Here is a 26944-nt window from a genome sequence, read left to right as displayed (position 1 = left end):
GGCCTAAAATGTCCAGTGTGAAGTGAAAGAATTAAAGCTGTACAGTAGTAAAAACTATGCATATGCAAATAAAGCTTAAATTGGAAGGCAATGGCCCACTCTGTATTTTTGTGCTGACTTACTATTTTATGAGCCATTTCATATAGTAGGCCCTTAGCAATCAGCTAAGGTTTTGATAAACATGGATTAGAATATAAAATTCAGGAGTACATCCAGTCTCTACACTTGTCAGTGAAATGATCAGAAATTTTGAGATATTCTGTATTTGTTGATTTTAAAGAAAGGGTCTTGTTAGTTTGCTGTGGATTTCCTGGCACTGTTCTGCTGTGCCGCAGGGATGAAGCAGTTGGAGGATGCATTTTCCTTTCCTTAGAGCTCTTCTCTCAGCTATAATTTATTCTCATCATCCTCTGCAGTTTGGCTCTCTACCCACTCTGGAGGGAAGTGTTGGCAGGGCAGTAATCCCTCTCCTGCCCCGTATCTCTGGCAGATGGAAATCCCAGAAAGAAAAGGGGGGAAATTTTAGGTTTCCCTGCTTGAGTAATTTCCAGGGTGATTTAAGAACCGGTAAATGGTCTTTGGATTGGCAGAGCAGGTTGAGCTGCAAGAGGAAGGTCACTCCAAGTATTCCTTGTGGGAAAATTTTCTTTCTCTGATGCTGTGGGAGTGAGTGGGTAGAACTGGAAAAACCCCATATAAAGTCACTGCATGAGCTCTGCAGATTAAATAACACAGTTATTGGCAGCATCACACTGAGTTTAAATTACCCACAGCTCCTGGGGCTGGGGACTGTGCAGGTAACAGCTTCTGCTTGGATCCCTGGCAGCAGGTTTGGTGCTTCTCTTTCTTTCTTGTCTTCCTCATCTCTCCAAAAAGAGCCATTTTGTTGTAAAATCTGCGGGGCTGAACCAGCTGAAACCTGCTCTGGGGTGATGCAGAGAGGGATCACTGGGGAGGGAGACGAAGGGGAGCAGAGCCTGAACAGGCTCTGAGCAGGAGGGCACTGTGAGGGGAAGATGGAACAACCAGAGGATGGTTTCCCAGCACTCCTAAAGCCCGTGGGTGAGGAGGCTGCCTTTTGAGAGGCTGCTGGCTCATCTCCTGCGGAGCAGAAATCCCTTCTGCGGGCTCCATGGGCACCCCAGGGGTGCAGTTGGGCTCTCCTGGCTGGGAGTGAGGCTGTGCTGATGCATCAATGCCTGAGATGGGAGATACCAGGGGAGCAGCAGTGCCTGGTCCTGCCTTCTGAACTCCCTGCAGCCAGTGCATGAGCTCCAGATCTCTGGAAGCAGCAGCACTGCACGGCAAATCTTTGCCATTTGTACCCTCCTGCAACACCCTCTGTGCCCAGCCTGAATGAGGCCCCTCAAAAGAGTCATTGAAATTCATACATGGTGTTTCTCTCTGGGCTTTTTTGATTTTCCTTTTCCCTGCCAGTGTTCAAATTTCCTCACGTGCTTCGTGACCTGATACCCAGAGATGCTCTGTGGCTGCCATTGGAAAAATAGTTCACAAGTCAAAATGCACGAGGGCACTGATGTGCTTTCTGAGAGATCAGCCCTGCTGAATCTGCCAGGCTCTGAGGGCCAGCTGCAGTCACTGTAATCTACCATCAGAAAAACAGTGCCCACTCTCAAATACTGAATATTTAGGCCTCTTGTTGTCTGCCTTTGGGAACAAGAAATCATTTCTCTCACTGATCCTTTCTCCCTGCTGATGGATCTTTATCATTCAAGAGTGAGCTTGAGATCCTTGGAGAGGTTAGCAGAGTTTGTGGTTTTTTTTTTTTTTTTTTTTTTTTTTTTTTTCTGCTACCACTCTTTGCTCTGTGATTTTCTTGTCTCTAGCATGGTTTTCCTCATGGAATGCACAACATGATAATATCAATTTCAACAATGTGCTTCACTGATCTTTAAAGGACTTCAGAGCTGTTGGATTTCCAGGAACCCTTGACTTTTCCAAGAAGGTTACATTGAGGCTAAATTTATCTTGGCTTATTAGTATAATCAGTTATTTACAAATCTGACAGCTCTTTTAGATGTTATTTCTGATAATATGCCTCAGCTGCTTTCCTGTTTAGTAAATCCCATGCTTGCAGACACAAAAAGTTCTCCTGAGGGTGATGTGAGTACAAATCGCATCCACATACTACAATATATTTTGTAAAATCTGCTAACCATTTTCCAGGTCTAGTGTGTGCATTTAGGTTAAAGAATGTTCATCTCTGAATGCAAGATCTGGGCTTTGCTCAGCTTGGACTTGGCCTCTCAGTAGCTAATTTCTGCTTGAATTAAGATCATTTGGATCAAAGTGCTGCTGAGTATTTATATTTTTAAGTCTTCATATGAACCAAGTAGGGCCTTCTCCAACCAGCAGTTCCTGGGAGGAGCAGGTGGGAATAAAGACAAAAAACTTTTCCTTTGCTGGCCATTGCTTTGATGCCAGCAGCAGTGGGTAGTGATTGAAAACCATTAAATAAAGTTAAGCAGCTGTTTTATGTGGGTACCTGGGGGAGAATTTAACAAGCTCTGTGGTTGTTTCTGAATCTCCAGGAAGCACCTGCACCATCCTCCTGTTGCTGACAGTTTCAGGCAAGCCCAGAGCTGGACCAGAGCTGTTTCTGCTCCCACTGGCTGGGGACAGCTTGGTCAGAGAGCAGCAAAAGGAAAAATGACCCAGCACTCGTGTGACTGGCTCCCAGAGTTGTGGCAATCTGCTGCCTAATCCCAGCATTAAATGTACCTAAATAATAACAGGGGTTTAGTGGATTTCGCGTTTTGTTCCTCACCTGGGTGTGACTGTTAAGTTATGAAAGTTTTAAAAGCTCATAAATTAGCAGAAGTGACAAATGAGTACAGCAGGGTGCCCTGGCTGAACTGCTGGTGTTTGAAACTGCTGAAGGGGCTCTGCAGTCAGGGCTGAGCCAGACCTCACCTTCATCCCTGGGCTGGTCACACAAACTTAGGGAAGAGGTGGGATAGAGGCTCTGGCTTCTGAAACTGATGTTTGAATTGCCAAAAAAAAAAAAAAAAAAAGGACTGTGAGAGTCTTATATGCTGCTGTGAGTGGTCCCAAAAGGATTTTTTTAATGTCAGATTCACATGAACCCCTCACTCATAGCAGCAGCATTCAGCTCTTCCAATGCTGAATCCAGCCTCTCCCCAGGAAAGGCCACTCCCTGGTAAAAATGAACTGAAAAGAAGAGTTCACTGGATGAGCTGATAAGCAGATGCTTGAGAGCAGATTCCTCTCTCCTCTGCGTTGTGTACCTCAGTACTTCTCTCCAATATGCCCTAAAAACGTTGCTTTTTGGGCGATTGCAAGTTGTGATTTCTCCTGGAATAATCCAGGATGGCTGTGGTTGAAAGACATTTTAGGAGAGTCTCTGGAAGTTATTGCAAATAAAATCGGGTGTGCACATTGGCTTCTTCTGCAGGTAATGTTCCCCTCAGCCCAGGGTTTCTATAGAAAAACAGGAATGTGCAACATTTGCAGCAAATACTTATCATGAACTAAACCTCACCAGTGCAGAGCTTTAAGAACAGGAGACAATAGAAAAAAGGATCTTGGAAATAGAAAACTCACAGTGAGTTTCATTAGAGATCTCAATTACCAAACAGCACAGGATTCATTTTCTTGTCTATTTTCACCCTCCTCTGGGGATGAATGATGATTAAAGGACAGGATAATAAGCAGGGGGAGGGCAGGATGAGAACTTGGTGAGAAGCAGTTAAAATTTATAAAAAAAAGAAAGAGAAGGGGAAAGGAAAACAAGTCTTTCAGTTAACTAGTCAAGGTTATCTTAGCACTGTCTCTGCTTTAAGTGACATTATGAGAAATTATAGATGGCTCAAAAGCAACTTTACAAATGCTGGACCCCACAGAATTTATGTTGACAACTTTTAATTAAGAGTATTAGTTCTTCTCGGAGGTTTTTAATCCTCCCTGTGATGTCTTTTATATTTATTTTCTGAGATATATATATATATATATATATATATTTTTTTTTTTTTTTTTTTGGGGGGGGGAAAGTAAGATTCCCATGCAAAGGTTGCAAATCAGCATGTTCATCTTTCCCTGCCTGTTGCAGCTAAGGTAAGCAAGAAAAAACCCTTTTGTAGAAAGAATGATCTGAGGAACAACCACTTTTGATGCTCACTGCCTAACGGGGAGGGGGATGTGGGAGTTCACCAGAGGTTTTGGAGGGAGCTGCGGGCTGCGGGTCTGCTCGGGCGAGCTTTCCCTGCCCTCGGGGATGCTCCGTTTGTCCCTCTCCGTGCCCTCGCCTGAGCCCGCACCATCCAGCCGGGACGCGGAACCCGTCCGTGGCTTTTCCCCGCTCCCTGCTCGAGGGATGACGATGCCGGCCGCGGTGTGAGCGCCGTGGGACGCCTGCGGCCGCTGTCCTCCATCCGCGCCACCCCCGCCCAGGAGAGGGAGCCCGGCGGCCGCGGCTGCGCCGGGAGCCGGGGGCTGCGCCAGGCGGGGGGCGGCGCGCACGGAGCGCTGCCCCGGCCGAGCCCCCAGCCCCGGCCCCTGCCCCACGCTCCCCGGCGTGCTCAGGGCTATCGCCGCTCCCCCGGCTCGGCGGTGCCTCGCCCCGCGGCCCCTCCCGAGCATCGCCCGTCGCGGAGGCGCGGGGCCGGTACTCACTGTCCGCATCAGCGCACCGAGCGCGGCTCGCAGCGCCCCGCAGCTAGGGACGGCAAAAGTAAATCCCGGCTGCGCTAAACTCCGCCAGAGCCGCTCCCGGAGCCCCGCTCTGCCTCTCGCCCCGGCTGCCCGGGACGTTATTCCCCAGGAAGGCAGGAAGAGCTGCCCAGAAGAAGCGGAGCCCGACCGAAGATGTTAGAGGAGGAGAAGGGGGGTGGCTTTTTGCCGGCTGTGTGCCTCCGTGCCTGTCATTCCCTTGTCTTAATCCTCTAGGAAGGAGTCGCCAGGCAGACAGAGCGTTCCTGGAGGGGCCACGCTGCCGAGCCCTGCCCCGGGCAGAAGGAAGCCGGGAGATGCGCGGCCCGGGGCGGGCAGCGGGAGAGCGTGAGGAGCTGCCTCCGCTTTTCCCTTTCCGAGAGGGAAAAAGCATGATAAGAGCTGGACTCGATCCCTGGAGCGCTGCCCCGCTGAGCAGGAGGTGGGATTATTCCGGAGTAGTTATGGAGAGCTATAACCTGGCAGCGGAGTGTTGAAGCGACTTGTTCCTGCTGGAAGAGGAACCCACTGCGGGCATCGCCGGCTCGGTGGCCGAGGGAAGGTCACTCGGGTCCTTCTCCTCCTCTCGCCTCTTTCTTCATCCGGCTAACGACCGAGGGAAAAACTGGTAATCGGCTCTTGCCAGCGTTGGGAATACCGTGCCTTTTGCCTGGGATGATTTGCCCTGATGTGCCGCCTCAACGGGATGTACAAAGTGCGACTGGGACTGATGCGGCCAACAAAGTTTGCAGAGTGATCAGCAGGGGCCGTGGGATGGAGGGAGCTGGGCACGCACCAGCAGGGTCCGTCACGCACGGTCCGACGCCACAGACCTGCTGCTCCCTCGAAAACTAACTCCTGGTGGTCCAACTCTTACTTCTGCTCTGCCGATTTACACTTTCAGGGAAAAAAAGAAAAGGCCCACATACACGATGCAATGCAGTGTTCCTGTGTTGGTTTTGTATATAAGTTTTGCTATGCAATTCCAAAAGTAAAACAGGAGGAGAGACGGCCCTGCGTCCCAGAGCAAACAGGGAATCAGAGGTGAAAGGTAGGAGCCAGCATTTCTTGTTTAAGTCAAACTAAATAACCTGAGCTACTTCTCGCTGAGAACCTTTAAAACACACCTACTGTATGTTTATTCATTTTGTCTTGGAAATGTAAAACAGTTTGAAACAAAGTGAAGATTTGCTTTCTGATGCTGCCGAGAAGCAGAGGACTGGTGCATTTTGTAACAGGAATGTACCGAGGAGGAAGGATGGAGTGTTTCCTCAGTGAGACATTTAGGGATCTAGAGAAAAGGCATCTTGTCTAATGCGCTTCAGTAAATACGAAGGGCTGGTGCAGTGGACACGGGAAACACTCGATCAATAGTCCATTTAAGTGGGAATAGATGCAAGCATGGAAAAGTGATTGCTTTGCTGTGTGTGGGGTGTGTTTGCGGAGGACGGCAGCTGAACATTTCCAGGTGAGCTGGCTGAGTTCGGCTACTCCATGCCGGGGTGGTGCAGTGTGTTTCTGAAGGGATTGCTAAAAACCCCTGTTTGTAGGGTGGACTGTGTTTGTGCATTTTCAGTTCCTGCTCACAGAGCTTTCAGGATGTTGTTCAGGGTGATTCAAAGAGGATGAGGTCCGTCTGGGGGTGAAGGGGCAGTAGGAAAAGACCTTTGGTCGGTTTGGTGATGAGTAATTAACAGACGTCTGATGTCTCTGATCTCTGCAAGGAGAGGAGTTGATGTCGTCATGAAAATCATGATATGATTTTCCCTCAGGAGAAACTATGACTTGGAACGAGACCACTATGGACGGGGAAGGGTTGCTGGTGGAAAGGGACTCCTCTTCCTTTCGGATCCTCACGGGCTGCTTCCTCTCACTCCTGATCCTCTCCACGCTGCTGGGAAACACGCTGGTCTGCGCAGCTGTCATTAGGTTTCGCCACCTCAGGTCCAAGGTGACCAACTTCTTTGTCATCTCCTTGGCTGTGTCAGATCTCTTAGTGGCAGTTTTGGTCATGCCTTGGAAAGCTGTGGCTGAGATCGCCGGTTTCTGGCCTTTTGGTTCATTTTGCAACATTTGGGTGGCCTTTGATATTATGTGCTCAACAGCCTCCATCTTAAACCTCTGTGTCATTAGTGTGGACAGGTACTGGGCCATCTCCAGCCCGTTTAGGTACGAGAGGAAAATGACCCCCAAGGCTGCCTTCATCATGATCAGCGTGGCGTGGACTTTGTCCGTGTTGATCTCCTTCATCCCGGTGCAGCTGAACTGGCACAAGGCTACAACCACGAGCTTTTTGGACTTCAATGCCAGCTTACAAGGTGTAAGCATGGACAACTGTGATTCTAGCCTAAACAGGATGTATGCCATCTCCTCTTCTCTAATTAGCTTCTACATCCCCGTGGCCATCATGATAGTGACCTACACCAGGATATACCGGATTGCTCAGAAGCAAATCCGGCGCATCTCGGCTCTGGAGAGAGCAGCAGTGCACGCCAAGAACTGCCAGAACCCGGGGGGCAACAGGAGCAGCATGGACTGCCAGCAGCCAGAGAGCAACTTCAAGATGTCCTTCAAGAGGGAAACAAAGGTGTTAAAGACTCTCTCGGTGATCATGGGGGTGTTTGTGTGCTGCTGGTTGCCATTTTTTGTGTTGAACTGCATGATCCCCTTCTGCGAGCCCGCCCAGCCGTCCAAGGGAGCAGAGGCTTTCTGCATTAATTCCACCACCTTTGATGTTTTTATATGGTTCGGATGGGCGAATTCTTCCCTCAACCCCATCATTTATGCCTTCAACGCTGATTTCCGCAAGGCATTCTCCACCCTGCTGGGCTGCTACAGGCTCTGCCCCATGGCTGGCAACGCCATCGAGACTGTCAGCATTAACAACAACGGGGCAGTGGTTTTTTCCAGCCAGCACGAGCCCAAAGGGTCCAGCCCCAAAGAGTCTAATCTGGTTTATCTGATTCCACACTCAATTATGTGCCCGGAAGAAGAACCTCTTAAAAAGGAAGACGAGGGTGAACTGTCAAAGACCTTGGAGAAAATGTCTCCAGCACTGTCGGGTATCTTGGATTATGAAGCTGATGTTTCTTTGGAAAAGATCAATCCCATCACACAGAATGGGCAGCATAAGACCTGAACAGCAAGGTTTACTCAGCAAGACCTAATGGTGTATATTGTAATAATCTTTTTTTGGAAAAAAAAAAAAGATGTACAAGATTTTTTTTGCTAAGAACTTAAGCTCTAAGGGAGAAAAATGCAGGTTTACACCAAGCCCAGAATTAATTTCCCTGGCATTCAGAGCAAATTTAACATTTCAAACAGAAAAAGATACTGGAAATTGGTTATAAAAAAAGGGTATTAAACTGTACTGTTCATACTGAGGAAAATCTACAAATTTAGATACAGTGCAGTTACAAAGAAAATGTTGCTTCTTCTCTGTACAGAGAAACCAATTTCTAGCTAAAAGTGAGGCAAAAGATAAATGTTGAGTATTTAAAGATTAATGTTTACTAGAAGTTAAAAGATTGCTGTGTCTTGTGATAGTGGGTGTTAACAGGTCCTAATTAAAGACTGAGGGATTGTAAAGGTAGGTAGATGCCTTCTTAAAATTATTTCTGACAAATAATTGAGCCTTATAATGAGAATGGTTATTTTTAAAGCTTTGGGAGGTAATATGTTGATACTGGTTTTATTTATTTATTGTTTTAAATTGATATTTTTCATATGTTATAACAGATCTAGCTTTATTTATGTTATTTAAGATGTTTAAATAATGGGATATTTTTGGAGTGTCATAACTGCATTTTGACCAGTCAACCAGTCAGCACTTTATTACAAGCTCTGATAGTCTGAAGAGCTGGTGAGGGGAAGGAGGAATGTTAAGAAGCTCAGCAAGAAATGAAGGAATTGACAGAACTGATGCTGTGTGGAGTTTGCTTGCTTGTGGGCTTTTTTTTATTATTTTTAAGTGGGATTTCTTTCAAAAGATAGGACCAGAGTTGACTGAGTTGCAGAATTCTCTTCCCTTATAGAAATAAAAGAAATTGCTGCTATTTATTTTTTAAAAAGTTTCATGTTACAGAGACTGCTAGAATGTCAAGTTTGTGGATCTGTAAATACCTTAAATATGACTACAACCTTAAGAGGAATCCGATTTGGGAAGGAAAGCTTCTTAGATAACAATTCTTAGTACATAGTGTTTTGTATTTATGTAAGATAAACAGCTTTCTCAGACTTTTCTTATTTCGAGTCTTGGATATCTTTTCTGAAGAAACACACTGGGTTATAATGGTAGGAAGGTCCTTGTTATCCTGCAGGACCACCTGGACCCTGCTGTCTGTCTGCTCCTCTGTCACAGTCAGAATTAAACCTGAGGTCCCTGGTGCTTTACTCTGCGAGGACATTGCAGTTCAGTGATTGCCATGTCAATACTCCAATCGATAAGGAATAGTGGCCTCATTACTATTTTGGATTAAAACATTTCTAAATACGGGTGGAACTGCAGCCTCCATCTCGAAATCCTCCTGTGAACTCCAAAGAAGTTGCCAATGTTTAATTAAAAAAAAAAAATCCTGCTACTTTTCCACCGTCCTTCCCTGCTGCTTTCCCTCTGTAATGCCAAAAGCAACCAGTGAGCATTAGCAACAGGAACACTGGGTGTTAATATTCAGCAGCATTCAAAGAAATCCATTTCTTTTCTGAATGGGAGAAAATACCCTTTGGAGCAACTTTTTCGTAACATATATCAAAAAAAAAAAAAAAAAAAAAAAAAAAAAAAAAGTGTTGTCAGGAAAAGAGAACTGAGAGGGGAAAAAAAAAACTTAAAGTCTAACGAACTATATACATCCTGCATCAGGTCTGTGTATTTATGTATTGTGAATGTTTTCATAATTTTATTGCCTGTATGCTGCTTTCATACATATAATAAAATTATTTTGTGAACAGAAGGTCAAATAAAGCAATCTACATTGCATTTATTAAATACACGCTGGTTTTTGGCAGTTGTATTGATTGTGTTAAAGGGAAGGATGGCTCCTTTATTTTCCTATTTGCCCTTGTTTGGGATCACACCCATGAGGCAGATGGGAATTTCTGTTGGAAGCAGAGGAAAACCTCCTTACTAGAGACCACAGAGCTCTTGCTCGAAATGAGGATTTGAAAGCAGTAAAAGCAGTTTGGAAACAGCCACTCTCTGCTTTAAATGTGTAAAGCTCGACCCACTGATGACTTTTATTTAAAAGATTAATTTTTGCCTTGGTGTAACAGCATAGTGAATTTGGTTTATAATATGTTTTTATTGTTGTTTTTCCTTTCCTTTTTCCTTTTTTTCCTCCCAAGATGTGGAGGAACAAAAGAAATAAGCCTTATCAAAGCCTGCTACAGCCCCACTGCCAGTGTCTGGTTTTTTTGGAGCAAAATGAACCATTTCAGCAGTGAGGTGATGATGGGTGCAGCTGAGGATCCCTCTGCTCCTGGCAGCCCCTTGCTTTTGCCTCTGTCAGCAGATTCATTTTGAAGTGAAGAAACGAATCCACATGGTCACTTCTGCCTCGAGCAGCACCAGCAGGACCTGGGACTGGAGCTGGTGCAGGAGCTGTGGGAATGTCCAGGTCCCCTCCCTGGCTGCCCCTGGGGGTCACTGAAGCACCAGCTCTGAGGCAAACAGGGCGCCCTGACTGCCTCCAACCTGTCTGGGCTCCTTTGGGAAAATTTCCTAATCCCTGATTCTTCTGGGGGTTCCTTTGAGGAACTGCTTCGTTTCTTAAAAAGTACACAGGCCAAAGAGAAAGCCCCATGGTTTCTTACTTATCCTCGAAACTCCCAGCAGCCTGATATAAAAGCAAAATACAGAATATGATTTAAGGAGGTCGTGTAAAGCAAGGTGCTGTTTTCTGCATGAGTTCATAGGGGATGATTTGTATTCTATAACACATATTTGCTCTGTTTGACCAGGAACTGTCACAGAACCTCTCTCCTTGCAGAAGGATCTGAGTTTCAGGGGGTTCTGTGAAGTCTGGTGAAGTGCTGTTGCTCTTGATGCTGGGAGTGTCCCCTAGGTGTGAGAGGCTGGGGAGACACTTGGATGACTTTAATTTATTGATTTGTCTCTCATTTGATTTAACTAATTTTACTTCTGGCTCTTTTTCCTTTATACATTCCTCCTTTATACATTTTAAAACAACATGAATTGTCCTTGATCCTCGTTTACCAACACATCCCATTTACCATTTACTTCCCAGCCTTTCCAGCACGTGCCTCTACCTGTCCTCTCTGCCTTTCCTCCCATTACTACTACCAGAGCCTTTCTGTTGCCTTTTTTTGGCTTTATTTGCCCCGATTACCCTTTGCTTGGAAAAAATTCCAAATTAAAAATCCTTCCCCCCCAGCACAGCCAAGAGTCCCCTTCCCACATCCTGTTCCCAGAAATGCCTCCCTTACCTGGAGCAGAGCCTGGGCAGTGTCAGGGGCGGCTGGCAGGGACAGCAGCACGCACCTGACCGCTCCTCTATTTATGTGCTGAATTCATTGCTCAGAACCTGCGCTCGTTACCTGCTCTGACCCTGCTCCCCGGCTGCTCGAAACCAGCCTTCTGCTGGAGCTGCTGCTCACACCAATGTCAGGCTGCACCCCGGGGGCTGGAGGAGTGCCAGGCCCCCGCTGGGCTCTCTGGAGCTGGCGACAGGGAGCTGACCGGTGAGGTTGGGCTGGAGTAGCCTGCGAGGATTTGCTGGCTGTCCCACCCTGGCGGGCAGCTGCTGCTCCGGAACCCATTGCTGAGTGTCTCCCCTGCGACAACTTTGGCCAGGTTGGTGGAAAACCACCCCCAGGAAGGTGTTTTCTCACCGTGTGCTGCAATGGGCTGGGCAGAGGCAGGGCCACAGAGGAGCAGTGGAGTGCCAGGACATGGGATGTCACTGCTCCCACCAGGATGGTCCCCAAGTCTACTCTGGGGGAATCAGGCACTTTTCTCCCTGCCCTGCTCATGCTTTTCTCCCTGCCTTGCTCATGTTTTTCTCCCTGCCTTGTTCATGCTTTTCTCCCTGCCTTGTTCATGCTTTTCTCCCTGCCCTGCTCCTGCTTTTCTCCCTGCCTTGCTCATGCTTTTCTCCTTGCCTTGCTCATGTTTTTCTCCCTGCCCTCCTCATGCTTTTCTCCCTGCCTCGCTCATGTTTTTCTCCCTGCCCTGCTCATGCTTTTCTCCTTGCCCTGCTCATGTTTTTCTCCCTGCCTTGCTCCCCTCCAGCAGCGTTTTCCTCTGCAGAGTGAACCTCGCTGTGTCCCTTTCCCAGGACAGGACATGAATGCAAGTTTACCCACATAAACCAAAGAACTTTTTTTTTTTTTTTTTCTGGCTTTGCTTCCTCGTGACTGAAGGTATTTTTCTGTTTGTGGTTGGAAGAGGTTAATAATTCACCTGATGGCCTTGATGAAGGAGCTGTTGGCAACGAATGAGCTGCAATCACCAGATTAAATCTGAATACATTTCTCCCCTTCCCTTGTCAAGCATTTTGTGCTGATTTTGGTTTCTAACTTAACAAAGCGTGCAAAAGATAGAGGATGAATGAGGAAATGCTTTTGCTGAGGTACAGGTTTCATGACAGTTATTGGGAGACAATCCTAGATGTTTTTTCAAATCAATGGCCTTCAGAAGCAACCAAATCTAATTGGAATCTTCAAAACCTGCTATGATTAGTATCTTGAAAGGCAGATTATTCCAGCAATTATTTTGGTTTCTAGTGTTATGATAGCAGAATGTGTTCCTGGAGATGAACACGTGACTTGTGTGACTTAGACAAGGACACCGTGGTACTTATTTTGTGGCTTTTAAAAGGTGGAAACACAAACCCAAGGTGTTCCTGCACTGGTCTGTGAACCAAGTGTTGGACTCCAGTCTTGGTTCAGGCGATGATCCCATCTTTGAGAGAGAATCTGGTGCTCCTGCCGCACCCCAGATCCCAGAGTTGGGGTTGTGTTGTGTCACCAGCCTCTCCTGAGGGATCTGCTGAGCCTTGGCCCTGCCCAGCCACCACGGCCAGCAGCTTTCTACAGATGTAATTTTGGGGCTGAACGTGTAAATCGAGTTTATTATGGCTATATAACAGCTGTTTCCATGTTGGTTGTTGTTACGAACATGGTCAGAATGAAACAACAAGTTTCTGCCGCACTTTGTTTTATTTGATTTCCCAGATTGTCCTTCCACTGATGCAAGCAGGGGAATCAAACATCTCCCTGACCTTTGCTGCCATTGCAAAGTTTTTCCTAATTTCAGAGGGAATTCTGGATTCAGACACCAGGCATTTCCCCCTGTTTTCATTTTATTTCTCAGTTCATAAAGGAGTTCTCAATGGTGCCAAGTTCTTAATGATTTGGATGCCGCTCGGTGTCAGTACCAATAATCTGTTTTCATGTGCATGTTCAAACCCAACATCCGTCATCCTCAATTAAAGCGTTCGTGGAGCATGCGGAAGGGACAAATGGTAAAGTTAAACGACAATTTCTTTGTTACAGAAGCAGGAGATGAACCAGGCCTGCATCACCTGCATTCAAAGGACAAACCTGTCAGGACTGACAGATCTTGAATGCCAGAACTTTGTGCCAGAGGGATAAAATGTTAAAAAAAAAAAAAAAAAGGTAGTGAATAAAAACACACTTTGAAATTGCATCATAAAAGTGTTTAAAATAATAATTAAAAATTAATGATACTGTTATGTATTTTTTCACTTTCTTGTTTGCTAAACTTTTTTGGCAATTTCTGTAGTGATTTTGGAATTGTAAATGGGATCATCCAGTTTCCTTCTCTTTGTTCTTCTGTGCTGGTATCAGACTTTGACACGGATTTGTGTCCTCAGCTGAACAGACCCTGCTCCAGCAGCTCCTGCAGCCCCTGACACCTCCTGGAACCCTGGATCCTACCAGCTCTGTTGGGATGTGGGACAGCAGTGAAAGGAACCCCCTGGAAACAGCTGTTTTTGAACAGTGGGAAATTACTTTTGAGAAAAAAAATGGCATTTTCTGTTGGTGTCTTTTTTGTAAGTCCAAAACCTAATCCATTTTCATATTTTTCTGGATTTATTTGCAAAGAGTTTGAGTTCATTTTCTCAAAAGCAAGATTATGGCTTAAAGAACAGCAGGATTTTTGAAGTGAAAAAGATTATAACAGTTAAAAATTCAGAAAAAAATTAAATATCATTACAATCCTTATGAAGCAGACCATTTTCAATGCACTTTATTCATGTATGACAATCTTAAAAAAAAAGAACAACTTCTTGATGAGAGCCGTTTAATGCAGGAACTTCCAGTCACATTTCTTACTTGCTGGAGAGGATCAAACGCAGCGATAGGGAGCTTTGGGATAACGTGTGGCACGAGTGAAAACCTTTCTGGCAAACAGTGTGGGCAGTCACATTTGGACATTTAGTAATTGCAGTTGTGCTGTTTCGTTCCCCTCATTATAAAATATTGATTATATTTTTAAAAAATTGATTAAATGAGTATGTGAAGGTAACTTTTGTCATGATAAGTGGGATTAATTGGCCTTTTGCTGGGAGTCTCAGTGGACTTTTACCTCTCTAAATGGCATTTTTGTACCCAGGCTACAGCACAGGAATTCCTGCCCTTTGTGACTGTCTTGCAGCTTTTCAGCAGGAGCAAATTCCTTCTTCCCCCTTCCCTGTCTTTAATTCATGTTCACTCCTTCAGCCTCTTCACCCTTTACTTATGGAGATGAAATAAACGGTAGGAATGTGACTTGAACGTGATTTTAGCAGCATGTTTGTAGCCCAGCCAGCCGCGGTCTGGCCCGTGGGACATCCCTGGCACTCTCACACCACGGATGCAGCATCCCGGGCATCCTCTTGGTTGGGATCTCCCCACTCACATCCCGAGGTGAGTGCTGCACAGTTCGGGGTGGGACAGGGAGAGCCCAGAGGGAACTGACTGAGGGCATTCTCAAAAAAAGGCCAAAAAGTCGATGAGCTCAAACGCCTTGGTAAATTAACCCCTGGAATGCTCAACCCCTGCCCTTCCCAGCCCAAAAACCACTTGCAGAAATAGATTTTATTTTGCGGTATTTATCCAGCTCTGCTGTGCAAACACCCTCAGCTCCGACCTGTGGCTGAAGTAAGGACCTGGCTGCACGATGAAAGCAAAGAGAATATAAAGTTATCAATCCTGACACCCAGGAAAAGGGCTGGATTCCCAGCCCACTGATGGGATGTAAGGCAGGGAGAGCACAACAGAACTGTGCTGAGTGTGAGTGAGGAGCCCCAGCAGGATCTGCCCCGTGGCAGTGCCCGTCCATTCCCACTCCAGGAACAGCACCCTGAGGGAAACACTTTGCACACCACAGGCTGCAATCAGTGCAGCGTTCAATATTTCCTTCACGTCCCTTTTCAAAATGACTGGGGATTCCTCTCCACGTCCATTTGCTGCCTGTGCTCAAAGCCAAGCGTAGGAAAGAGTCACCAGTGAAAGCCTCTGGGGTTTGCAGTTCAGCTGGAGGGAAAACGTGGGGTGTCTGAGGAGAAAATACACTTTTCCCTAAAATGAAAGCCCTCCACTGCTGTTTCAGTTTATTATTTAATTTTTTTATTCTATTGCATTTTATAACATGATTTTATTTTACTGCTTTCCACTGCTCACAACTGACACAAAATCATTCCTGACTGCTGATTTCCTCGGTGTGTTATGTAATATTTTTAAATTGCAAGTAGCTGTAGATAATGAAGGCTAGCTCACTTGTTAGGATGAGCAAAAAATAATGCTCCAGAAGCCCTGCCCATGGAAACCTGGAGTCAATGAGCTGAAGAGAAAGGCAATACTAGGAAGGAGGACCTTCCTCTCTGAGAAGCTGTTTCTGCCCTCTGAAGTGAGGATTTCCCTTGCTTGGACTGAATATCTCATTTTATTACAAAGGACTCCCTTAATCTGCATTGTCTTGTAACACTGCCGCCTTTTTTAGGAGCGAGTCCATGTTTAGTTGTATCCACAACTCGGGGGCACTAGACAGACTGTGATTTGTTTCAACAGTCAAACTAATCAAAATGCTCCTTTGTGCTGTGTAAAAGGATGGCATGTAATTCTGCAGAGTGGTTTCTCAGCGTTTAAATTCCCTCTCAGGCACCTGTGGGTCAAAGCCTGCACCGACGGGCACGGCTCAGGCTGTCGCAGGTACGGACGGTCCATGGAAAAGCTGTAGAGGAGGACGTACAAATTAACAGCCCTCGTGGTCACCAGGGACAGATCAGGGGATATTCACAGGGCTGAGACCTCGCTGCTGTGGCTTCTGTGATTGTTATTTCAGGCAGCACCCTGTGAGGAGCTCACACGTCAGGGAGGACGCTGCTCCCGCTCCTTCCCGCGGGCTCGGGGTGCGATGCCGTTTCGTGCTTTAATTCCAGCTTGTTCCCATCTATCACATCTGTCTCAGTGGGAAGCTGAGATGGGAGGAACATCCAGGAGGAGGTTTTAAGTGTTGCTTTCAGAGAGTCATTATCATTTGTCAGTCTCAGAGGAGCTTCTGTTATCGCACAGGGCCTGGATCTGAGGGGTTGGGACACCCTGGATTGGGTTTGGTCTGAGGGTCATGGAAATACTCCCCAAATTATCCTCATTACAGCTGTCATGCTGCACCCCTCGCTTTTTACATGGACAAATAATGGTGGGGGTTTTGTTTTAAACTAAAAGAGAGGAGGTTTAGATTAGATATTAGGAAGAAATTGTTCCCTGTGAGGGTGGTGAGGCCCTGGCACAGGGTGCCCGGAGCAGCTGTGGCTGCCCCTGGATCCCTGGCAGTGCCCAAGGCCAGGTTGGACAGGGCTGGGAGCAGCCTGGGACAGTGGAAGGTGTCTGTGCCCATGGCAGGGGTTTAATGAGCTGAGCTTTGAGGACTCTTAAATCCCAAACCAGTCTGTGATGTGTTGGCACCCCAAACAGCTTCTGTCTCGTCTGTTCCTTTCTGAAATCAGCCTCTCCCATTAAAAAAAGACAAAAAAAAAAAAGGATTGCCTGCAGCAATCCTTCAACAGACAGATTCTTGGGACAGGATCAGCTAGTCCCGACTGCTCCCTTTGGAGGAGAAGGAGCCATTCCCACCCACGCAGCTGGTGTGTGAGGACTGAAGTGTGGCGCTGCCACATCAACGTCCCCGTGGTCCCTCCAGGAACAGCTCCCATCGCTGGCAATGAAATACTGCTCGGAGCTGCACTGGGACCAGCGAGGCTGCCTGGGCCCGTCTCGGGTGGGCAGAGAGATTTAAAGGAACGCGGTGATTTCAGGACACAAAGTTGCTGATCCAATCCCACCGACTCTACAGCTGCCCCTGGGATGCTCAGCAAGTGCTGCCTCTCCCCCAAAAGCTGCCCAAAACCCACAGCCTCTGCCCCAAAAGCTGCCCAGACTTCCTCCCTGTTGTCTCCCTGCCTGCAGCTCAGCAGCTATATGCTGGGATTTCAGCGGAAGCCTTGATTTTATTCATTCTGCAGCCAAAATTAGGCCAGCAATGCTGCCAAGAGGCACACTTTTTTTTTTTTTTTTGTGGTTTTTTTTCTTTTTTGGTTTTTTTTTTTTTTTTGTTTGATACGTGGAGAATGCATTTTTAATGCTCTAAGTGCTGTTCTCTGCCATTGGACTCCCATGTGATGCAGGGCTGCAGTCAGAGCCCTGCAGTAAAACAACATTTTCTTCCAAGCAGGATGGAGAAAAATACAGCAAATAATATTTTCTCATTAAAACTGAAAAATATAACTTTTAACTGGCCAGCTTCTAAGCTTTCTCAGATCTCAGCTGCCAAGTCATAATTCTGTCTTATGAGGTTAAAACTGGAGTAAGAAGAATTTTCTAATCAGAACCAATGTTTACCACTGCAGGAAAATTTGTGCATCTAGACATGGGCACCAACCTTTCAGTTAATATTGAGAAACATTATTTTATTTTCCTTTGTTGTGGTCATGCTGTGACCTACTCCCTAATTGGAGAAAAGACTTGTGATTAAATGTGCGGGCTTCAGAAATCTTAATTCTGAACTGGGCAGAGGAGTTTCAATACTGAAAACCACCCTCCAAAAAATCCCAAACTTCCTCCCCCGCCAATGCAGAACTCGCTGGGAGGTGGAAACATATTTGATTCTGGGACATCTGTGATTCCTTTCAGCAACAGCTATGAAGGTGTGAGAGATTTTCGTGATTGATTTCCCGGTCACACCTGGAAAGGTCAATCATGACCCAAAGAATTAATGAGTCAGCTGAAATGGGACGTTTGCTGGACAACAATCGGTTAAGCAAAATGTAGAGCAGTAAAAGCGTTGCCTTCACTGTGCTTTTTGTTCTCCACAGCCATGACACAGCCCTGACCTTCCCGTGTGCAGTCCCACGCTCCTGTCTGGCGGCGAGGGCTGGGAGCAGCTCCGCGGTGTGCGGTCAGTGCGGACAGCAGCTGGTTAACGCGGCCGTGCCATGCGGAGCTGGATCGGGAGCCAGCTCAGGCAATCCCTGCTCTGCCCGGGGGCACTTGCTAGTCAGAGAGTTTAGGGAAAGAGACGGGGCCAGATGAGCAGCTACTTGATTTCTGGTGCATCCTAGAGCGTGCAGAAGGCAGGGTGCATCGTTGTGAGGATCTGGGCTACTGGTGTCCCTCTGGATTAATGCAAAAGGGGTTTCAGGAGAGAAATGCAGAGGAATGAAGCTTCTTGAGCTCTGAGGAATCTCACATTTTCGCAGTCTGATTTTATTGTTTTCCATGTGAGGGCATGGTTACGTATCTGTGTTTGTTTGAGACAGGAGCCTCTGTCTTAGGGAAATTGTACATTGGAAATTCTCCCGTCAAGCAAAATGCAATTGGCTTCTTCCCCTGTTTCCTGCTTAGCAGAAGAAACATTCCCTCCTGTGGGGATGCATTAGCAGGAAAGGGACTCACACACAGGGAAGAATTGCTGGAGTCACTTGAGGACAAATGTTGATCTATTACAGCTGAATAAATCCACAGTAATATAATTTACTCCCTGGGATTTGCATTAGATTTATCCTGGCAGATATGAGATGGCAGAATCCCACTGCTGATGAGCACAATGCGATAGGGGCGAGACCCAGACCACCTTTAAGCTGTCTGATCTTTCCCTCAAAGACCCTTTTTTTTTTCAGTCACTTATCTCTTTTGCTGAGCCTCAGCCTTTGGAGAGAGATTTTTCTATATTGGATCTGTGCCTCAGGCAAACCTACAAACTTTCATGGTGTCAGTCACAGCAGTGAAATCAGTGCAGCATAAGAGAACAGGAGGAGAGGAAAGTTGTGTTTCTCCCATGAAAATTCGGGGCTGCTGTGAGGAGAAGCTCGAGGGTTGCTGTGTTTTGGATGGAGGGCAGACAGTTCTGCAGGTGGCTGGGTCTAGAGGTGCCTTCTGTTGGATTTTGCTGTTCCATCAGGGTAAAATACACCTGAACTTCAGGAGTTTAGGTGTCCCTGAAACTACCCCACCTCCTGGGTGCTTGGGACTGTGTGGGCACCCCACAAAAAACCTCACTACTCCACCAGACCTGCTCCTTCTCTTTCCACCTGAATCCAGGCTTACCTCCTCTGAGGTTCTGAGCTTCACCTGGGACAAGGTCTCCAGTTTTAAGGGTTTATTATTAAACTAAAACAGAGAAGGAGAGGTTTCATTTGTGCTTTTCAGGTCTTTAATAAAAGGATACACCAGAATGAGAGAACGAGAAGATATTGCTGATCACTTGCTTCCATGAGGGTGTTTAATGAACAATTGTGCGCCCAAGGTGATTCCAGCACTGCCATCCAGGAAAGGAGATCAGCAGAAGTCTTGCCTATTAAAGCTGGCTCGGCTTGAGAGGACTTAAGCAACAGAAACAAAAAGGAAAATGAGCAGCTGGAGGTTCAACTCACACGCAGGCAAAAGATGGGAAAGAGACAGGAGGGATTTGGTGAATTTGGAATTAAAAAAACCCCAGGAGTCGTGTCCCACTCATAACGTGCTGCTGACGGCACAGAGCGGTGCTGGGGAGCTGCTGCTCCCACTTGTGATGCCCAGACCTGAGTGCAGAAGGTTTCCTTGGGCAGAGCGGTGGGGGAAAACAATCCCCAGCAGGCTGCCAGCCTGCACTGCTGCAGCTCTCAGCAGCTCTGCCTCACACCAACAACGCGCCCAGCTCGCGTTCCCAGCCCTCCGCGAGGAGAGTTTCGGCTGTCTGGCTTTAGGCTTCACACAGGCAGGGATAGAAGCAGGAATTTGAGGCAGGAATTGCTGGCAGCAGCTTTGCAGGATTGCAGAACGTTGTGCATTTAAAATAATCTGTGATATTAAGGCACAAAAGCTGCCCTGTGTGTTATGAGTCTCCCCGAAGAGGAGTTCTGATGATGAGCACTGTACCAAGTGGTCTGAAATAGAAGCAAGCTGCTTTCTGGCTCCGTGTTCCAATTAGACGTGGCCTTTCTGAGGTACTGAAGTGAGTGTGGAGAGGGGTAAAGAATTGTTTATTTTTTTATGCCCATAAGCATCATAGTTACTTTTTCTTCTCCCTTATCTGACTGAAAAAAATCCCACTTACGTGACGCTGTTTTCCTTATGGTCCCATCAACTTTCCAAACCCAAGCGTAAAGAAAGCAATTAAATTGCTGATATTTATCTGAGCCTAAAAAAGCAGAATCCCCTACAATTCTTGTGTCACAGGGATTGAGAGGCAGCAGAAACCTGGCAGCTCCGTAATTTGGTTTTGCTGACATGCTCAGGCAGCGAGTGTGACATCTCGCAGGATCAAAGGAAGATTTTTATTACCAAAACCGAATGACAAATCCAGAGCTCCTTTTCATGGTTCATTTCCATTTCAAGTATCCAAGGCTTTTGATGGAGCTGATGGAAAGGAGAAAGACAGGACGTGCTTAGATTGAGGATCTGAGTTTGCCTGAAAGGATCTAAAAATGGATTAATTTTCATTTCCTGGAGAATCTCGGGAGGAACAGGCATGTCAGTGCACAGAATCACAAATCCCAGAATAAGCTGTGTTGGAAGGGACCCACAAGGATCAAGTCCAAATCCTAGCCCTGCACAGGACAACCCAATAAATTCCACCATGTGCCTCAGAACACTGAGTTCTTTTGTCTCTAAATCCTAAAAGTATTTCTTCTGTTTTACTGATGTATTTTACTTTCTTCCTGACCAATTTCCCCAGTGTTTGAAGATTTCTACAGAGAAGAAGGACTGGAAGATCTTCTCCACTGCCACATGTGCAGGATGACCTGACATAACAATTTGATCAACTCACACATGATTGTCTTCTCTAGGCTAATGCTGACTTGCTTATTTCATCCTAAAGCTCATGGAAAGCTTGGGAAAGGAGGAAAAAAACCCTCCAGAGTGATGGGAAAGCTGCAGTCTCAAAGGGAAAGAAGTGAGAGGGCTCTGTGAGAGCGTTTCCCATCAGCTGGGGTGAATTTCTGAGTCCCACCCTGTGCTGTGGGCAAGGCTGTGGAACATCCTCCTTCTGGGGGATTTGGGTGAAGCACAAAACCTTGGCCCTCTCCCTGGCGCCTCCAGCAGCGGGCACAGCCCTGGGGTTGTTTGTCCCTTGCAGTTCTGCCTGTGCTGGGGGCTTTAAATACCTTGGGCAGAGCTGACAGGCTCCAGATGGTTGGGATGGTACCTTCCAGAAGAGTCAAATCATTATTAAAAAAAGCCACATGGGTGATTTTGAAAGCAATAAGGTAATGTTGCCATAGCACGAGGGACCTGGGAGCAGAGAAGCAATCACTTTTGGATAAGTCATTCAACCATTTAACCTTCTTAGCATCTGAGAAATCCCCTGTAATGGACTCGTGGTTATTTACTACCTCCCCCATCTGTGAGGCAGACACTAATATTGTGATTGTTTTATTCCTCTTCGTTCTGCTGTCAGTTAACCACTGCTTTCTCTGCTAGGTGATAATAAAGCTGATGTGGGTTTTACTGTGTTCTGATACACCCTCTCTAAATGAGAGGAGAGAACTTCAGGCTCCAGTGAAGGAAGAAATGAACATGAAAAGCAAATAGCCCCTTGAAAGGATAGTTCCAAAATCAGAATTTATAAGTGCTCAGTGCCTGCCAGTTTTTCACCAGTGTTTTGTACCGTCACGGTGAGTTAGGTAGAAATTGTCGCAGCTCCGTTGGCTTTAATAGCACTGCACTTAAAACTGGCACCTTGTGCTGAAATGCTGTGGAACCAGTGATATTTTTAAATCTGGCTGTGAATATCAAGGAATTGAAGAAGGAAACCTTTTTGCTGAGGCTCTTGAGCTTGCTGCCTCATCTCCTGTCACTCTTCACCTTTTTTCCCAACAAAGAGGGGATCTGCTGAGAGCTTGCTGCACTGCTCAGCTGCCCGTGCAGACAGCTTTACCTTCACTTCCATATTGTGTTTTTAAATTAATTTGCTGTCTTTTAACAGCCCTGCTAGAGCTGGTGGGTGGGGATGAGGAGAAGGTCCCAGCTGAGGCCTTGGGGATTGGTTTTGCTCTGTCTGTGCAGGAGCTGCTGGGGTTCCCTCTCTCTTCTGCCCCTCTCCTGCTCCTGCCCTGGCCCAGGGAAAGCTCAGGAAGGGTTGCTCTCACTTAATACAAAAAGGCTGAATGGGCAGTGCTGTATTCAGAATTTCAACCCCTTTTTTCACTTTTCTTGTTCCAATTTTGTATGCCCTTGCACCCTGAACTTGCCTAACAGGATGTGTCTGCACCTCTGACTTTAGCTTGAACTATCTTTCACTTTCCTCTGTTCTATCCATTATTCAGATAGTAATAGATAACTCTTCAGGGGCTTTAAAACAAATGAAGAAAAACAAATTTTCATTGGAATAATTTGCTTTTGGTCTGCTTACCTCTTCAAGAAATGGCTGTATTCAGATTTGAAATATAAACCTTAATGTAATGTACGTCGACTAAGGGAAACCTCTGAAGAAAAAGGAGAGCAGCTTGTGTTTGGGCACAAGCAATAAACCAAATTTCAAATTCAGCATCCTACTTTCTGTAATGTGCTTCTGCCCTTTGCTCACGCTGTGATCTGTCCTGGGGGCTGAGTGCTCTGGCTGGGAGCTCAGACAGCCACAGATGGGAGGATTTCACCACGGGACACCCCAGGATCTCTCTTCTGACATGGATTTAAGCAGCTCAGGTAGGGCCACAGGCTCGATTTGTCTCCAAAATACTCTTGTGAAGCCTTTTCTTCAGCTAGTGCACACCTGACGGATGGCTGCCTTCAGACAGGACCAAGAGCTTGAAAAGCGAACTGGGATGTCTGCTGGCAAAAGCACTCAACAAAACCAGCAAGTTATCTCTGGAACAGTTTGGTGTTTGCAGTGAAGTCCACTTTGTCCTGGAAATCAGAATAAACGGCGGGAAAGGAAGCTGGAGAGGGACTCATTCTTGGGACCTGTAGTGATAGCATGAGTAGTGATGGTTCAGACTGAAAAAGGGGAAATTTAGGTTAGATATTAAATTTTCTTCACAGGTTGCCCAGAGAAGCTGTGGCTGCCCCTGGATCCCTGGAAGTGTCCAAGACCGGGCTGGACAGGGTTTGGAGCAGCCTGGGACAGTGGAAGATGAAGGGGAAGTGGAATGAAATGAGTTCTAGGGTCCTTTTAAACCCAAACCATTCTGTGATGCTAATAATAGAGCAGAGGTTTCGTTTTGTGTGTGTAGACAAAAATATGTGTTTACAAAGGGCTCAAACAGCTGAAAATGCAGGAAATAGCAACATGAAGTGAAGGAATTCAGCAGGAAGAGAGAAGTGGATCAAGCCAAAAAAAAAAGTAGATAGTAAATTTTCCAGAAAGGGTCACGGGCAGTGAATCTTTACAGTCTTGTGGAGAGAAATTAACAAATGGCCTGAACCCAAAGAAGTCCAAGGAGGAGATGTGTGAGTCACAGGCTCAGGCACAAGCCCAAGAGGTAGAAAGTGAGCTCAGAGTTTCAGCCATCCTCTCCAGGCAGGAATGAGTCAGGAGAGGAGACATTTGATGATGCTCATTCCATAGAGGAGCTGGAAAATTTGCAGCGGGGAGAAGAGCAGCAGCAGTGCGAGCTGTGCAGAGCATGGGGGGAGCTCAGCCTGGGGCTGCTCACCGAGAGGAGCTGCAGACAGAGGGCTGAGGGCAGAGTTCTGGCTGCCCCAGCCTCTGCCGTGCTCTCATTAAGGAGGGTTGGGATAAAATCCTCATCCAGATGTAACCCATGTTGCTCTGACCTTAGAACAATTCTTAGACTATTGTGTAAATTAAAAAAAAAAAAGAAAAAAAAAAAAAAAAAAAAGAGCATTTTTGTGTCTTGTTACCTGGTCCATGCTCTGCTCCAGACCTTTTGCTGTTGGTTTGAAGCTGGTTGACTTTGTGCCTCTTTCAGATTTGGAGGTGCACATAGCTGTGCTCTGCAGATGCTCCTGGGGCAGCACCTCAGCAATGGGCAGGTGCTGCTCTGAGCCTGGGACCTGCCTGGTGCTGCTCAGAGGAGCAGGGGGTGGATGGGTGAGCAGGAGCCCTTGTGCCCATCCTTTAGGAAAGACTGGAATAGAGGAGCATGCTTTGGGAAAGGAAAGGTTTGGAGCTCAGCGCAGCGAGCTCTGGCTGCCCTCCGCTCCCCGCAGGCTCAGCACCTCTCTGGGACGGGAAAAGGAGAGCTCCAGGCTGAAGCAGTCAGATGTGGCTCCCCACGAAGGTTTAGAAGAGCCCCCTGCAGTTTGAAGGGGACAAAATCACACACAGCTGGTGCACCAGGGTGCCCAGGGAATGTTCCTCTGTCCCTGGCAGTGCCAGGCCCCCGAACTACGAGGCTGGGTAGGGAGAGTTCTGCAAAGGCTTCAAACGAAACAAAAACCTCTGTCTCAGCCCCCGTTTGACCCCAGGGCTCTGTGCTTGCTGGTCACAGCATGGGGAGGTCCAGCGACTTTCCCTTGCCCTTCTCCTGAGGTGTTAGCTCCGAGCAGAACTAGAGCTGTGTCCATGGGTAACCCCTGAGACGCCTCGTTAGCACAGGCAGCAAATCCTTCCCTTCAAATCCTTCCAAACCACTCTCAGAATTATCCCCCATGTCAAAGGAAAGTAAAGCTTTAAGGCTCCTTTTAAAGTAAAGGTTTTCTTTCCTTTTCCATCTCCCCCCTCCACCTTTATGTCTTTTTAAGTGCCTCAAATGTGCTTCATTGCATAACTCCTGCTGGGCTTTTTTTTATTTTTTTTTTCCGAATATTAAAAGCCAGCAGACAAAGTGATGCTGGTGAGTTGGGAGTGGAGAGACAATTAGGTTCTGAATTAGGTGATCCCAGGGCTGGGAGGTTGATGTCCCACTACCAGCAGCAAGAGATGCTCTCCTTTGGGCTCTGAACCCCCCCGTTCTGCAGGAGCTGAGGCATTTTCTGCTCATTCCACATCTGCTCTTTGATAAGGACACATCAAACACAGCTGGATGGGCTAAGGGTGGTCTCAGCAATCTGTGGTTTTCCTCTTACACAAGCAAAACAACCACAAACATCATCATTTCCTCTGTAAGCTACCCTTACCCCTTTGGAATTTTTCACAAGATTCCAGGCTCTGAGTCTGGATGAGGATCTCCTCCCACAGAAAATTTAAAGATAAATGATTTGATTATAGAAGCACGAATTCTTATTTAGTGCGAATATTCTCCTGAAATAGAAGAGAGAATTACAAAACCCTTTGTCTTTCAAAATGAAGCTCTTTTCTCAAAAGAAGAAAGGCTCAGGACTGCTTTTTTAAATTTTTTTTTTAATATGTCATGGAAAGCATGTGGAATGCATACAGGAAAATGTAAAATACCTGAAATGTGAGCCTTTTTGAATGCCCTGAAAATAGAGAGCTGGGCTGGTTTTGTGAGGTTTTCAGTCGGAAGGTGATATTTTCCAAGCAATGCTTTCACAGGACATTTTTTAACCTGTTTGTGTGTCAGGGTGGCTTTTTGCCCAGAGCACAGATTCAAAGCAACACCAAGCAAAACCTTCAGAAGCTGAATATATACTTAAAAATAAAGGGAAAAGAGCCAAAACTGAACAGTGAAAGAAGCAAAATCTTGCAGTTCCAGAGTAGCACAAGACTGAGTTAGGTTTTATCACATTGGATAACACCTAGACTATTCATACACCAAATATAACAAGCGGTCTATTTTCGAGGTAACCTGAAGGCTTGTTAGTGACAGGTTTTTTTCCACTCCCTTTCTGAGCAACAGCATCTTCTCAGTTCAGCTCCTTTGCTCACGTTGCCCAAACCTATTAAGCTCTACCAGGCAGACCTTTGCTTTCCTACCCCAAGAGCTCAGTGCACACGCAGCTTCTCCCCGTCCCTTCCCTGCCAGGGAGATTTCAACCATCTGCATTTCCCTTTCCCACGAGGGAGCTCTCCTGCTGTGCCCAGCGTGCTAACAGGGTCGGTTTGTCAGGATGATTCCCCTGGAAAACTCCTCTTGTCAGGTGGAGGCATCAGGGGGAACTTTCCCCTCTCCAGGAGCTGCTGCTGAACCCCAGGGGCTCTGTGGCAGCCCCGCATCTCTGACCTCTGCTCCTCCCGTTAAATTCGTGCCCAGGATTTGCTTGAATCGTGTTAAATAAACCCAGGGAGCTGCCCCTGACTGCTCTGCTCAGCATCCAGCCCCAGCCCCAGCCCTCCTTGGTTTATATCCCAAGGCTGATTGCAGAATTTGTTGAGGGGGACTCAGCTCAGACAAAGAACAGGGCTTTTAGTGACATAGATCATTAAAGTCTGGACAAGGAACAGCCCTGTCAGGGTTGATTTATTTCTGAAAAACCCAGTGATTCCTGAATATATTGAGTGCAATTTTGTCCTCTTAAACTGAACAACCAGTATCACAATATGTTTTGGTTTTTTTTTTTTTTTAAAAAAATCTCAGAACATCTTGGACAAATTGCATCATAATATACTTTTTTATTGTACTTTTCAGAGCAGTTTTCTAAGAAACTGTCTAAAAAAAATCATCTTTTTATCCACCAGCTCCCTGCAGCCCCTCCTGGGCTGAAATAAGAGTCTTTTTACAATGTACATCATTCACCGCAAACCAGCTTGGGGCAAGAAGTGAGAAAATACACTGTATCTGTTACCTTTGAAGGAGAATTTCAGGCAGAAGGCAGCTAATTGCTCGCACAAATATTCCACAGAATGGGTGAAATTCTTCATAACAACTGTTGGATCTTTTTTATTTTCTTGAGCTTAATTGCTGGATTTTTACTCAGCAACGAGAGCCAGATCTTTGCTTCTCAGTTTTGCTCA

The 26944-nt window shown here is 46.4% G+C and overlaps 2 protein-coding genes across 2 annotated transcripts in view; one reads left to right on the top strand and one right to left on the bottom strand.

Moving 5' to 3' along the window:
* The window catches only part of SFXN1 (sideroflexin 1), a 40289-nt gene extending 29139 nt beyond the window's left edge, over positions 1-11150 (bottom strand). Inside the window, exon 1 of the mRNA XM_040078063.2 lies at positions 11131-11150. The gene's annotated coding sequence lies outside the window, so the exon portion shown is untranslated. The remainder of the gene's footprint in view (positions 1-11130) is intronic.
* On the top strand, positions 4678-9452 carry DRD1 (dopamine receptor D1). Its single transcript, XM_040078061.2, has 2 exons — positions 4678-5740; positions 6462-9452. Exon 2 carries the CDS (start codon positions 6470-6472, stop codon positions 7826-7828), a length of 1359 nt encoding a protein of 452 aa, XP_039933995.1. The 5' UTR covers positions 4678-5740; positions 6462-6469; the 3' UTR covers positions 7829-9452.
* Positions 11151-26944: the final 15794 nt, after the last annotated feature.

The sequence above is a fragment of the Hirundo rustica genome, chromosome 14, assembly GCF_015227805.2.
Source record: "Hirundo rustica isolate bHirRus1 chromosome 14, bHirRus1.pri.v3, whole genome shotgun sequence".
NCBI classification, from domain to species: Eukaryota; Metazoa; Chordata; class Aves; order Passeriformes; family Hirundinidae; genus Hirundo; species Hirundo rustica.
This window is presented reverse-complemented; position numbering and strand designations above follow the sequence as displayed.

Bases quoted from the DNA above. Each gene is read 5' to 3' on its own strand.
- DRD1 (XM_040078061.2), top strand. From the start codon at position 6,470: ATGACTTGGAACGAGACCACTATGGACGGGGAAGGGTTGCTGGTGGAA.